The sequence below is a fragment of the Diabrotica virgifera genome, chromosome 9 (genome assembly GCF_917563875.1).
Source record: "Diabrotica virgifera virgifera chromosome 9, PGI_DIABVI_V3a".
Lineage (NCBI taxonomy): Eukaryota > Metazoa > Arthropoda > Insecta > Coleoptera > Chrysomelidae > Diabrotica > Diabrotica virgifera.
In genome coordinates, this window is record NC_065451.1 from 189,747,974 (window position 1) to 189,763,818 (window position 15,845).

A 15,845-nucleotide genomic window follows, 5' to 3' on the forward strand; every position below is an offset into this window, starting at 1 on the left:
ATGGCATTGAACCCTGACCAATTTTAAAAGGGACAACTGCATGACAAGCGGCGATTTTGAGATGCGCTTCTGCCAGGAGTGGACCAAATAGTTGAATTGTGTGCATTGGCTATTGGCTAGGTAATATGTAGATTATGTGGATTAGGGAAAAAATTTTATTATTAAATATTAATTAATAATATATTTTTTTATATCGACGAATAAATAGGGAAGCGGCGCTTCCCCTGCTTCCATGGACTGCACGCCTCTGTTAAACATTGCTTTTCGCTTAATTTGAATGTTCTAGCTGCCACCCATCTGCCTCTTGGTATGTTGAATATTGAATTTAAGCGAAAAACAATATTTATTTGTCAAATAAACATTTTTATCTGTTTTCTGTCAGTAGCAGAACGTATTTTGAGTTAAATAAATTGCATACATCCTTCTTTTTGTGTCAATTAATTTAATTCAAAATAATTTTTCTTGGAGACTCTGTATAAATGATCATATCATTGTTAATATTACTGAGTAGAGGATTGAATAACTTTTCAAATGAGGTAGCACACGACCCATATTCCCTATTTAAAAATAAGGGGTGAGGGAAATGGAAGGGAGGGGGTTGACAAATGATAGATGTATGTACCGTAAAAATGTGTTCCCCTTAGATCAAAAATCGACCTGTTTCTTCATTTCCTTAAAATCTAATAAATACTGCCGAATATCAAGGTGGACTGTTTTCTTTGGCCCACTTTGTATATCTAAGTACCTAATTAAATGACACCGCATAGATCTTATGGAAAATATAATTTCACTCAAATGAAATAAAATTTACATGAATAGATTGGTCTCGAAATTTCAAATCATTGTATTGATATAAATAAATTTAAAATCAAATGGAACTGTATGTGTGTGTCAAAGGAAGAAAAATTATTATATGTTGTAATTCGGTACTTCATAAATCATTCTGAGGGATTAAAGGCAGATGCTTACTCTTATCTTATCTTATTATTGTAGATAATAAAGTAGGTATAATTTGGTCAGCCGTATTTCCTCTAATCGGCTTAGCTCACGCTGAATAAGGGCGGAGTCATCCGACATACGAAAATTGTCTCTTTTCCTAGTTGCTATTTAGAAGCTAGTCACATGGTTGAGATTGTCGGATACGAAAATCCATATAAAAACTGTCAATTTTTTGTTTATTCTTTGGTTAGTAATTGTTGTTTTACTGTGCATTGGAAATATTCCCTTCTCCTGCTTTATAAATTATTGTGGATATTATGAATAACCCAGAAGAAACTATGGAAGAGATAATATCTCCAATATCAATAGTTCTTCCGTAGTTTCTTCTTGGTTATCCATTAATAACCACATAATACGAAATCGAAAATGTAGGATTTGTAGAAATTTTTTGTGAATTAGAAGAAGCATGCATAATAATAGGGTTTTATTAACTTTACGAACATAACTTCTTCGATTCAAATCCATATTTTCGCATAAAAATTCGCATAAAAATTTCGGATGAAATTCGGCGCGAAAATATTGTGATTCGAGTCTGACCAATGAGAATACATTCGGAGCAACGTATCGTTGTAAATCGGATACTTGGGACTCCGCCCTAAGTTCTTTTCAATAGCCTCTAGATTCTGGACTAATAGTATTTATGGTTTATAGTAGGTATATAGTATTTATAGTTTTATGGACTTCAAAAATTCAAATATGTGATTTTGATAAAATTTAATTACAATAATTTACGGCGTTAATAGATAATTTTGAGGCCAAAAGGTACTCTTCAGCAGCATTTCTTGACGTTAGGCAGGCATTTGACAAGGTATGGCATGAAGGCCTCCTATACAAGCTAAAAAGGACATTACCGCACAGCTTTTACATTCTTCTTGAGTCATATTTATCAGGTAGGTGTTACTTTATTAAATACCAAGATGCAATTTCCAAACTCTATTCTATCAAAGCTGGTGTACCACAGGGTAGCGTGCTGGGACCTACCTTGTATCTCTTGTTTACCGCAGATATACTTCCAACTCTTCAGGAACCACTAGAGGAGAGACCACCTACAGAAGAAATGATGCTAGGAACATTTGCCGACGATACTGCAATCCTAGCCTCACACACAGACCCTATTTATGCCTCGCATCTCCTTCAAGCGTATCTAGACAGAGTACAAGTTTGGTTTTTGGAATGGAAAATTAAAGTCAATGAGGGAAAATCTATTCATGTTACATTTACAACACGAAGAGGAACTTGTCCTCCTGTAACTTTAAACAATCACCAATTACCATCAGCCAACGAGGTAAAATATCTTGGTATTCATTTGGACAGAAGTCTCACATGGAGGAAACATATCTGGACCAAGAGAAAGCAACTAGGTCTCCAATTCAGAAATATGTATTGGTTAATGGGCCGTTCATCAAGACTATCTCTGGATAATAAATTGCTGCTCTATAAGGCAATACTTATGCCAATCTGGACATATGGGTTGGAACTATGGGGAACAGCCAGTCACTCTAACATCGAAATCATCCAACGCTTCCAATCAAAAACCTCAGAACCATCACTAATGCACCTCGGTACATCAACAATAGAATTATTCATCGAGACCTTAAAACGGATATGGTACAAGAAGTCATCACAAAACGTAGCGCTGCATACATTGCCAAGTTGGAGGATCATGAAAACCAGTTTGCACTTAACCTCCTAGACAATTCCCAAGAACAGCGTAGGTTAAAGAGGTTCAAACCATTGGACTTACCGTTTAGAGTAAACCTTTAAACTAATTTGTTAGTAGTTATAAAATGTAATTATTTTCTACACAACTTTATAAAAATTGTACTTTGATTTTACCAGTGGGTAAAATCTTTCTTGTCCTTAGTCAATGTAATTACTTTTGTTTATTGTTGACACTCAACAGATTGCAAAATACTTTTAAATAGAAAAAATAAAAAATAGATAATTAAAATTCAGAGTTGGCGCAATGATATAAAATAATTGTAATTTCGAGACCAATATATTCATGTAAATTTTATTTCATTTTAGTGACATTATATTTTCCATAAGATGTGTGTGGTGCCCTTTAATCAATACCTGTCATATATTCATTTAATAATTGTAGATTGCTGACTCCAATAGACGCAACACAGGCCAAATTAGTCGAGTTCGCAGGATCTGATATTACAATCTGGAGGAACATTTTACCAACTGCAAATTTGCTGAGTCGGAATGAAAATTACTTTTGGTATCATCACTCTGAGGCCGACACCATGGACGTTTTAGATACCGCAGCCTTAGATAAGGCCACAGCATTATGGGCTTCCGTAGCATACATACTTGCTGATCTGAACAAAGATTTCCCAAGACAAGTACCAAAATTAAATATAGTGTTGCCATCAGTACTGCACGTTTAGATTTAGTTTAATTTATTTGTATTATTTGTATATCATTCATCATCATCATCAATGGCGTTACAACTCTTCGTGAGTCTTTGTCGCGTTTAATATTGTCTTCCATGTTTGTCTGTCCTGTATATCATTAACCCCCTATTAAAAAATATTACCTCACTCTTGAGACTTTTTTTATTCAGTCATTCATGTTGAGTCTGCCAAATGCCTCAAAAAATATGGGCCTGCAAGTAAACGAGGAGAAAACTAAGATGATGGCATCAACACCCAACAATAGAGCCACAAACATCGGTCACCAATTCACGGTTGATAACTCTACCTTTGAAGTGGTGGACCAATTCACATACTGAGGCTCCTTGATCACCAAGGAGAACGTCATTATTGCGTTTATTAAATGGATGAACATCCATTTATTAATATATTATAATACTTTCATTATGTATACCATAATATCACTTTAATGATATTACGAACACTGTTCACTGAGTCAACGAACTCTATTCAGTGAAACAACAACGTCGTTAATTGACCGACGAAGACTATTCGTTATGTCAACAAGAGTGTTATTTCTCCTAACGTATACTGCTTCATGCATCCAATAAATTTCGTTTATTTCTACAGTTCTTTCCGTTTATTCTTACAATTAATTCTGTTCATTCCAACAATAAATACGGTTATTCTGACAAGCAACAAAAATACTAATTAGTTTTCCCAGGATTCGAAAAAAATGAATACGATAATAGATACACGAAAACTTCCTTCCAGTATGGACTACATTTGAAAACGAAATGAAATTATTCGGCACTTCGGCAGAGGTAACATCATTGTTTAACAAAGAATTCTTTTTTAAACAATGGTAACACAGAGAAACTCGGGGTATCACGGTAAGGAAAAGCCGTTACATTTCAAATGGTCAAGCAAAACATTTATTGTTTCAACAACTGCGTTTATTGTTACCATGAACGCATTGATTGTGGTTATTAAACGAAGTTAGTAGATTGATTATTGCATTCGTTGTCATAACAATCAGTTTACATCTATGGAATAATCAAATATTACTCTATATTAACATTTATACATTGTTTTGATGAAATATGTACGTTGTCACGATAAACCAAGGTAATTGCTTATCATCTACGAAATCAAGAAAGTGTTTTACTGCCAGAATTACTATTTTTTATTAAATATACGAAACTAACTTATTGGCTGAATAAATTGAGTGTTATTGAATAATGTAGTCTAGTTATTTTCACAATTATTATTCAATCATTGTGACAATAACCAAATACATTCATCAATGTCTAAAAGTTCGTTGAAACAAAAAATTAATTGTTGTTACAACGAAATACTATTCAATAATCACTGTTAATCAATATTTACTAACTAAATTTTTTTGAGTGTAACCTCTATATTTACAAAACGCCCTCTCCCGAAAATTTTCCGAAATAGAAAAGTTGTCTGACTCGACATGAATAACTGAATAAATAAAGTCCCATGAGGGAGGTAATAATTTTTTTAGTAGTAGACCCAAGGACTATCTGTTTTAAAAACATCATCTTGCGGTGGTAAATTTACTTTTTTTGAAGATTTACTTTTTGATATACATATAGTATGTGTAGTTCATATGATTCATGTTAAATCAAACGAAGCTACACCAAAAAAGAGTTCTTTTTAGACGATCCTTCTGTATCTATAGTCCAGTCAATGACCATTTTCCCGCATAATTTTCTGAGCCTGCACCGATTTACTTTTTGAGTAATTCGCAAAAACCCCTTTGAAAAATGTTTTTTTTTTAATAAAAAATTTACCTTTTCGCAATGACAAAAGTTGCTTAAAATTAGTTAATATGCATATTCATTCCCGGTATTATTTTTAATAAAAAAATTGGACATCTTGGATATTAGTGCACCCTATGTACAGCACAGCTGAATCTTATGTTTGTGCGTCACAGTGTTGCCATGCCATTTCTTTCATAATTTCAATCAATGTTAAATGTCACTACAAGAATAATAGAATAAGAACGTTTACTTCTCCGTCATTATACTAGGTAGAATGACAAATAGGTGTCAAATGAAAGCTTATATTCCAAGGATAGTACTAAAGGTGAGAAATTAGACCTAGATTGTCTGTCCCTTAAAAAATAAGTGTTATATTGGGGATTTCTAATGTCGACATTAAAAGTTGCACTATTTTTTTTTCTATAAAACATTTTGATCTAAAACTTACCAGAAAACTTCTTTGTACTCATTACTTTCAAATAAACGTGATTAAGAAGCTAAATTTTAAACTTCGTCGCACAACTTTTGCGATTAAACTTTGCAACGCACAAATCCGCACCTTTTTCTTTGAAAAATTCATAACCTTTATCATGATAAGAATAAAAACTTGAAGCAGGTACCTTTGTCTTCAGAAATGTTAGAGCTATATACTGTAAGAATTTCAGAAAAAAATATTAAAATGGAACAGAGTTGTAGCGAGGTAAACGCAAAAAACGTGATTTCATTTTTTTTTATTTTTAGGTTAAAATTGCAATTTTGACAATGTTCCCCCACATAAAATTCAAAATAAACCTCATTTTCGTTTTCAGCACCCTCGAAAATATAAAGTATGAATAAAATTAGCCATTCACCCCTCCGTGGTCAGTATCTCGAAAACTAAGTGCTTTTTTGAGGGTGTCCCGCTCGTGTATAATATCACAAAAAATTGTAACGTGATAGTATGAAAAAATAGAGGATACGGCAAGATACGGCAACGGTGTTACAAGTGATGGGTCGGATTCAATGCCAAAATCTACACAGACATATGAGGGTGCACTAATAGCCAAAATGTCCAAAAATTTACCCCCCCCCCGTTAACCCTTAAACGCCCAACCTTTTTTAGGTTCCATGTACGCCCAAGGGTGGGTAAAAAATGTCCACCTCGAAAATAGCTAATATATTTATTGAGAGTTGTTGAAAATGGACTAAACTTACGGATCTTATGCTTAATAAACACAGCATCTTGTAAAATATTAATATAAATAATTTACAAACCTTACAACAAAATTTACAATGTACATCAAAATTAACATACCAGTAAAAGCCAGTAATTCAAATTTGTCGATTTTCTCCACATTCTTCCTTTCAGCCTCCTCATTGGCGGATAATTATGTCGATTATGTAATTATACGTCTATAATTATATGGATTATGTTCCTACCAACGAGAAATTATATAGAAACCTTTAGTAACAAGTTTTACCAAGGGTGTACTTTTTATGCCCACCCTTATTTAACTCAAGTTATTACTTTTATTTTCAAAAATATCGGTAGAAACAATTTAACATTCGATAAAAGGCTGTCTTTTTAACAATAAATAATTTTTGGAAAATTTTTAAACACGTAATAAATATGTTACAAGGGAATACGCATTAGGTGGACATTTTTTACCCACCCTTGGGCGTTTAAGGGTTAAGGGGTGGTGGCCCAGGGTAAAAGCACCTTAAGGCATAGCGCAAAAGTTGAAGTAGAGAGTAAGTAGAACTCGCAGCCTTTTAGTACACACGGCTCAGGAAATTATCCAGTTACGCTATATTTTACCTTCATTGACTTCACTAACATATTTATTAAATGAATTTAGATTGTATTACCTTTTATACAGAATTATAATGTACTAAATCCCATTGATAGTCCTGTCGCCAGGGGGGTTACAACGGCCTCCTGTATTCAGATGAATTTACCCAAGTTTTTTTTATGTATTTTGACCTGTAGAACACGAATTTTTTGGGTAACAGTTGATCCGCATGTCGATAAGATTGTTATAAACCAAGAAGTTGAGGAATCACATAACAGCGATTTCTCGCAAAACAAAACATTTTTTTTTGTATTTTTTGGGCCATTCTAACCAAAAAATGTTCCTATAATTTTTTTCGTAGGATGCATAGTTTTCGAGATAAACGCGGTTGAACTTTCAAAAAATCGAAAAATTGCAATTTTTGAACCCGAATAACTTTTGATTAAAAAATAAAATAGCAATTCTGCTTACCGCATTTGAAAGTTCAAGTCAAATTATATCGGTTTTAATTATTTGTATTGCTAAAAATTTATTATTTTATTGTTAAAAAAGCTATAAACACCTAGTGCTTGAGTGATGTTTTCAATGATTTCTCATTTAAAATTGAACGAGTAGGTAGAAGAGGTAAAAGTGCAAGCGGGGCTATTTCTAAGTAGCATGCATTAAAACGCATGTATTAGGCACGGGAAACACTATGTGTTTATAGCTTTTTTTAACAATCAAAAAATAAATTTTTAGCAATGCAAATATTCAAAACAGATATAATTTGACTCAAACTTTTAAAGGCGGTAAGCAGAATTGCTATTTTATTTTTTATTCAAAGGTTATTCGGGTTCAAAAATTGCAATTTTTCGATTTTTTGAAAGTTCAACCGCATTTATCTCGAAAACTATGCATCCTACGAAAAAACTTGTATTAACATTTTTTGGTTAGAATGACCCAAAAAATACAAAAAAATGTTTTGTTTTGCGAGAAATCGCTGTTATGTAATTCCTCAACTTCTTTGTTTATAACAATCTTATCGACATCCGGATCAACTGTTACCCAAAAAATTCGTGTTCTACGGGCCAAAATACATAAAAAAAACTTGAGTAAGTCCATCTGAATTAAGAAGGCCGTTGTAACCCCCCTGGCGACAGGACTATGAATTATTTAGTGTTTTATACGTTTTTTACTAAAATTTTCCTATTTTAATCAGATTAACACGATTAATAGATTTTTTATACTATTATGTAGGTATCTGAAAAAAAAAACAGACCACTTCACTTAGTATTTAATGTAAATCTTAGTGTAAAAAATATTATAATGTAGGTAATCTTAGATTTTAAATGTTATTTGTAGTTTTAGCCCAGTTACTTAAAAACAATGATTTAATACATACCTATTTAATAATAAAATATACAAAACATCCATGTAAGTTTTTTAATTTTTTTTTAAGGGGACTTACAGTTTCTAAATTACCGTTTTTTGTTTTCTTGCGTAAAAATATTCCTTAGTATCGTAAAATTACTGTCCTAAAATTTTGTTTAGAAATTCGGAAATACATTAGTATAACGGTACTACTTGAGCTAAAACTCGTTTGTACTAAACACTTTGCGACGCCTCTCCTGTGCTACTGCAACTCGACACTTACTATCTAAAGCTGGCAAAGCTAGCACGTGTTTTATATCATTGAATTGAAATGAATTGAATTTTTTTTGAAAATCGAAAAAATGCCTGAATCTGATGGTCATTTAAAAGGCATTCAGAGTGAGGAGACGCATTGAAATAAGCATAATGTTAAAAAAAAATTAAAAGATAATCAGTTTATCGCAGAAAACGATTTTGAATTACCCAGTTCCTCGACAAAGAAATAAAATTTAGTGATGCAATGCATGCACCTTATGGGAATAAACATTGGAGAAATGGCAACGAATTGGTCGAAAATTATTAGTTCAGAGAAATAAGGAAAAAAAATCCTGTTGGTGACACAACCCCGTCCAGGCCGAAACCAAATTTTTTGAGTAGTATGGACAACTATAAAAATAACCTATATGTTGCCTGTAGCCGATTTTGATTATAGACATAGTTATAAACAAATAAAGATCAAAAAACGGTAAATTTTCGCTTTTTTCGTCTATTACCAAAATTTTAAGCATTTCAAACAAATTTGAGAGTAAGAAACTCATAAATCGTATAAAAATCTTCAATATGGCGTTCGCTGAATATGTCTTTCCTTATTGGTTGCTTAGAAAATTGCAAAATAAATCATAAATTTTGAGTTTTTATAAATATTCATAACTTATGTAAAAATTAACTTAGAACCTTCTTATTACACGGAATGTTGAGACTTTTGGTGCTTAAATCATACCCTAAATGTCAAAGCAATTGGTGAAATAGTTTAAAAGTTATTTAATTTGTTTATCCCAAATTCATTTTTTTTTGCAACACTATAAGTCAGAAAATGATGAAGTTACAGTAATACTTTGGATAGTTTATGAAAGAAGAAGATTTACATTATTATTTTAATTAAAAAAAAATGATAAAAAATAATTCTAAATATTGCAAAATTATTTTGCAAGAACATGTGAATTAAAAAAAGGGGGGCTAACTTCGTCCCTAATTGTCCTAGGACAATTGTTTTTCTTTCTAAATGTGTATAAAAATTTCAGTCTTTTTAAATATGAAAAAATAATTTTTCTACGGGTAACGGTTAAAAAGTTATTCTAATTGTTTTTAAGTAAGCAAAAAATCGACCTGTTTTTACAAAATAATTTTACATTGTTTAAAATTAGTTTTTGTCATTTTTTTTTAATTAAGTTAATAGTATAAAAGTTCTTCTTTCATAAACTGTCCGAAGTATTACTACTGTAACCTCATAATTTTCTGACTTATAGTGTTGCAAAAAAAAATGAATTTGTGATAAACAAATTAAATAACTTTTAAACTATTTTACCAATTGCTTTGAAATTTAGGGTATGATTTAAGCACCAGAAGTCTCAGCATTCCGTGTAATAAGAAGGTTCTAAGTTAATTTTTTATAAGTTATGAATATTTATAAAAACTCAAAATTTATGATTTATTTTGCAATTTTCTAAGCAACCAATAAGGGTAGACAATAGACATATTCAGCGAATGCCATATTGAAGTTTTTTTATACGATTTATGAGTCTCTTACTCTCAAATTTGTTTAAAATGCTTAAATTTTTGGTAATAGACGAAAAATGCGAAAATTTACCGTTTTTTTATCTTCATTTGTTTATAACTATGTATATCATCAAAATCGGCTGCAGGAAACATATAGGTTATTATTATAGATGTCCATACTACTCAAAAAATTTGGTTTCGGCGTGGAGGGGCATGTGTCACGAGAAAAATCTTATTTCTCTGAACTATATCGAGGAAGCTCGTTTTGTTCAAGCCAATAGAAGGAGCAGAAGGAGGGCAGAATTATTAAAAAGCGTTAATTGGCTATTTACAACTTTTACTGGACAGTGAAAGCACCCTATATGCACCAGGAATCACTGTTTAAATGAAAAAAAAATATAGCCATATTATTCGATTAAATTACAGTAAAAACACTTTAAATGCGTCTTTTCGAAATGATATTTTTCAAAATTGGGAGATGTTTTTCTCAAAATCTACTACACCGATCTCATAGACCTGGATCCCGCATACCAAAAAAAAGTTGATTAATAGCAAGCTGAAAATTTGTTAATAGCTTAACCGCAGGGCCGGATTTAAGGGGCGGCAGGCTGGGCAGCTGCCCGGGCCCCCACATTTCGGGGGCCCCCACAAAGCCCCAAACATAAGAGGTTCATTTCAACAGATATTGGCAGGAGATATGGGAACTCGACATCGACAATGTACCTATGTCAAGTATAAAATGAAGGAGCGTAGGAGTGATAATATAATACATTGTTCATGGATATGTTTTTCACCTTCCACCGGGTGAGTGTATTGCTTCGATTGTAAATTCTTATCTAGTGTTCGTACACATTTTAGCCACAGAGGAACGATTGGAAACATGCAGATAGTAGGGTTATGGGTCACGAAATGTCTAAAGCACACGAAAGAATTGGGCGTATGATACTGAAATAACAAAACAGGCCAAAGCAATAAAGAATTATTGGAAAATACTCACAGACTAATTTTACTATTATAAAGTTTATTTGTGAACGAGATTTAGCATTTGGCAGCGAAAATGAGTTGTCGAGTTCATCAACACAAAATGAAAATTATTTGGGAATACTCCAGTTATTAGCTGAATATGATCAATTTTTGAAGCATCATATTAATAAATATTCAAATCCTGGAAGCGGGCATGTCAACTATCGTTCATCAACCATATGTGAGGAAATTGTACATCCGATGGGTAAAAACGTATTAAATGAAATAGTTTCAAGGATTAAGAAGTCAAAATATTATTGAGTTCATATCAATCGATTAACTGTGATATTTCGTTACATAGAAGGTTTCACTCCTGTTGAAAGGTTTACCATATTTTTGCCAAATCGCGGTCATAAAGCAGAAAATATATTTAATTCTCTAATGACATTTTTGCAAGAATATGATATCGATTTTAAAAACTGCAGGAGACCGTCCTACGTTAATACGCCAGTTATCAGTGGAAAAATACAATGGTGTTCAGGCTGAAATTATAGAACAAAAAGGTACGTATCCATACGTGGGTGCTTCGTGCTCGGTGTAGCTGCTCAAATGGATACGGCATGCGCTCCCCTACATATAACCCGCAAACCGGTTGAATCAAAGAGGGTGAGCGCCTTGGGGCGAGCACCAACTTATCCACCATGTGGAGCTACTACACCGAGCACGGAGCACCCACGTATGGATACGTACCTTAATATCTTGGAGTTCCTTGTCGCCCAGTCTCTAAATTTTCACTTCTTCTACATATAGATATATACAGCTTGTTAACAGAATGTTTAAAAGCTGCGTCTTTAAGCGACAGCAACGCAGACCGTCGCAAAAATATTATTGTTCCTAAAAGAGCAAATACTACTAGATGATCATGGAGGTGATGCCGCAAAAGAACTAGTTAAAGGTTATAATCAGATTAAAGGAGCATTATCTAAAATTTCGGAAGACTATGAGCAACAATTTAAAACTCGTAGCATTGCAAATGATTTGTACCTATAATCGAATGTGTTTACTGGAAACAGAGAGGATATTAGGGAGGACAAACAGCATAAGTCGTATTCTTCAAGATCCAAATATTGACCCTAATTCAGGAGTGGCTGCACTTAGATCACTTATAAATTATACAGTCAAGACATGACAATTTCGAAAGATATGAGAACATCAGAGAAGTTTAGAACTCAAAATTTTATCGTTATATGTAATAGATCACTTCTTTATCTTTTTAAGTCAGAGGCTGTCTACTCATTCCAATTTTGAATTTTTACATCAGTTTGGAAAATTGGAAAATTTAACTCTCAATGAAATGGAGGCTCACTCACTAAAGCTTCTTAACATTTATAGCAATCATTTAGAGGACAACTTGTGTATCCATCTGGTATAGTTTGTAAGATTCTTTAATTCATTTAAAGAGGAAATCAGCTCATCAAATATAAGCAAAGAACTTCAAATGTACCAAATGCTTTTCCAAATGTTGCATGCTGCAGTTGATAGAGATTATTCTCAAAATTTAAGTTAATTAAAAATCGACTTCGGTCTACGATGGGCCAAGAGTGCTTGAATCATCTCTCTATAATGAGCATTGGCCACGATGTCTTAATGCAACTAGATACATACATCTTACTATTATTTTTAATATTTTACTGTAGCAAGTTACAGTCTTGTACTTTTTATTATTTAAAAATATATTCATAAAAGTACATCAACATTTTTTTAATGGTAGGAGGTAGGGCCCCCACACCAATTCTGCCCAGGGGCCCCCACTGCCTTAAATCCGGCTCTGCTTAACGGTGTCTAGTCGGACAAACTTTGATGTATGGGAACATTGGAACAGAGGAAGTTTTAATTGTGGAACAGTTTAAAAATTTGGAACGTCAGATTACGAAAACGTCCCATGTATTTTGTCGGACAGAACATCCAATTGATTTGTTACACTTTCATTAAACTCTAATGCAAAAATCAGACTGCTTTTAATAACCAACATGATTCCTGTCATTTGATATGTTCTTCTTGTTCCACTAATTAAAATGCCCAGTTGGTGATAAACACCAGTCTGATTTTTGCATGAGAGTTTAATGAAATGGTAACAAATTAATTGGAAGTTCGAAGTTCTGCCCGACAAAATACATGGAACGTTTTCGTAGTCTGACGTTCCAAATTTTTAACCTGTTCCATAATAAAAACTTCCCTGTTCCAGTGTTCCCATACATCAAAGTTTGTCCGACTAGACACCGTTAAGCTATTAACAAATTTTCAGCTTGCTATTAATCAACTTTTTTTGGTACGCGGCATCCAAGTCTATCAATAATAGGGGAAAGAGAAAATATCTAAAATTAAAGAAAAAAATTATTGAAACATAAAAATATATTATGACATGAAACTGAAATGAAACTTAACGATTGACAGACAAATTCAATTCAATATACCCGCTAGTTACAAAAATGAAGGGAATTTAATGCAGATAAGTTATTATTTATGTCTTTTATGTAGTTTGGGTTTATGTTTTTTATGCCTGTTTACTGGTCTTCTATTGGACGTACCTCCCAAGACAAATGTCTAGATCAGCCCGGCGACAGTCGCACAGCACACCCCCCACAGGGTGTGGGGGTCTGCTGTGGACAGTCGGAATACAGTGGAACACCACAAAAACGGTGGTTAGTCGACATTAAAGCAAAAGTGGGGGAAAACTGGTATCAAGTAGTATAAAACAGAGAAGAGCGGACTGTCCAGGAATGGATGCAACCAGGCTAAAGAAGATTTGAATATCTATTTGCCTGGGTAACCAGTGACGGATTTACCACTAGGCCGACTAGGCCGCGGCCTAGGGCCGCAGCGTTTTGTAAAAAAAACTTTTTTGGTAAAAAAATTTTACTAATTGAATTGAAATCAGTAAACAATTTTTTAGATAAGAGAATGGCTATTCTACTAAACACGTGGTACGGTATTTTACAACGTTTTGACAAGAGTAGCAAAACATTAACTGCTACAGACATGAATGTGACTTGCAACATACAAATCTCTTAAGCAGTATGCATTGAGTCTGAGAGACAACTTTGATTCCTATGAAAAAAGAGGAAACGAGTTGTCTAAAAATAAAACCTATATTCTTGAAATAAAAAGACGCCCGAAAAGAAAAGCTCTCCCTGGCTAAGACAAAGAAGATAAATCCACTGAACCCCACTTTAATGGCAAAGAATACTTAAAGATTCAATGATGTAATTGACACGCTTTATTCAGAATTGAATGAAAGGTCCGAAGTTTATTTCAGTCTTAATGAAGAATATGGTTTTAAAACAACTTATCATCAATTTCCAATGAAGAAATCTGGGTAAACGTTACTATTTTGACTAAAAAGTATCGAATCGACACAGATGGCGACTTTGGAGAAGAGTGTGTACAGTTCAAATGCTTTGTTGAAGGTATATTTGATGAAGAAAGAGAACCTCATGACAACAAGATTACCAAGCCTCCGAGAAACACACTTTTGGAGTATCTGAAAATCGTTCATGAAAAACAGTTAACAACAATATTTCCTAATATGGACACGGCTTTGCGCATTCTACTATGCATGATGAGATCTAATGCATCTGGAGAAAGATCATTCAGCGTGTTGAAAATAATCAAAAACTACTTGAGTAATTCGACTTCTTACGAAGATTTTAGATTGTCTAGTTCGGCCAGTTTTGTTTCAAATGCTGAGCTTTTTCAAGCCTTACACTTTAAAAATTTGGTTAAAGATTTTGCACCCAAAAAATCTAGAAAAGTGAGTTTTTAGAGTTTAGATAATATATTTATTATAAGAGAATAATGAATTGAACGATCTAGAAGTTTATTTGTTGTATTCTTATGCCTGGTTGCAACAACAGATCTTAAACTTAAGGCGTGCATTAACGAAACATAATATGCGTTGCACCATTGAGTCTTAGATCAATTTTCAGCTTACCACAATGGATTGTCATGTGGATTGTATTGATAAGAATTGAAAATTATGGTGCGTATGTGACACTTAAATCGGCCCTATCTATAAGCTGAGCAGGGTTAAGCTGGAGCTTAAGATTTGTTGGTGCAACCAAGCATTAATATTTTTATTTTTCAGTACCGTAGCCTATTACTAGTACAGTTCATATTATTTTGCTTGTTATTTTACTTATATATAATGTCTTTTCAACTCGGCTTTTTTTAGTTTTTTGTTGTCATCTGTACTTTTCCCTCCGAATGAAATAAATGGTATTTAATTTTAACAATTAACTACAATACTAATTATTTATAATATAATCATTTTAGCAATCTTAATAATTTTACAAATAACTGCTGTTTGCTACATTTTGAATTATATTTATATTTTCTATCTTCTTCTTAAGGTGCCTTCTCCATTACTGAAGGTTGGCTATAAATACAGCAAATTGTTCTCTATCTTGAGCAGTTCTTAGTATCGAATGTATGTCCATGCATGTCCAGTCTCTCACGTTCTTCAGCCAGGAGCATTTTATTCTTCCTGAACCTCTTCTTCCTTCTACTTTCCCTTCCATTATGAGTCGTAAAAAGTTGTATCTTTCTCCTATGTAAATTATTTCCTAGATAACTCGTTTTTCTGTTTTTTACAATATTTAGGAATTCGCTCTCAGTCTCCATTGTTCTCAGCAAATCGTTGTTGGCCACGTGATCTGTCCAAGAGATCTTCAGCATCCTTCGAAAAACCAACATCTCAAAGGCTTCTATAAATACAGAATTCTTTCTATAAATTTTCGTTTTCGAAATTTCTATAAATA

At 33.0% G+C, this 15,845-nt stretch overlaps 1 protein-coding gene across 1 annotated transcript in view; it reads left to right on the forward strand.

Annotated features, from left to right (window-relative positions):
- LOC114329003 (carboxypeptidase Q) overlaps window positions 1–8,351 on the forward strand; it is a 39,680-nt gene extending 31,329 nt beyond the window's left edge. Inside the window, exon 6 of the mRNA XM_028278014.2 lies at window positions 3,104–8,351. Within this exon, the coding sequence (XP_028133815.1) occupies window positions 3,104–3,395 (292 nt within the window). The 3' untranslated portion in view covers window positions 3,396–8,351. The remainder of the gene's footprint in view (window positions 1–3,103) is intronic.
- The last annotated feature ends 7,494 nt before the right edge of the window (window positions 8,352–15,845 follow it).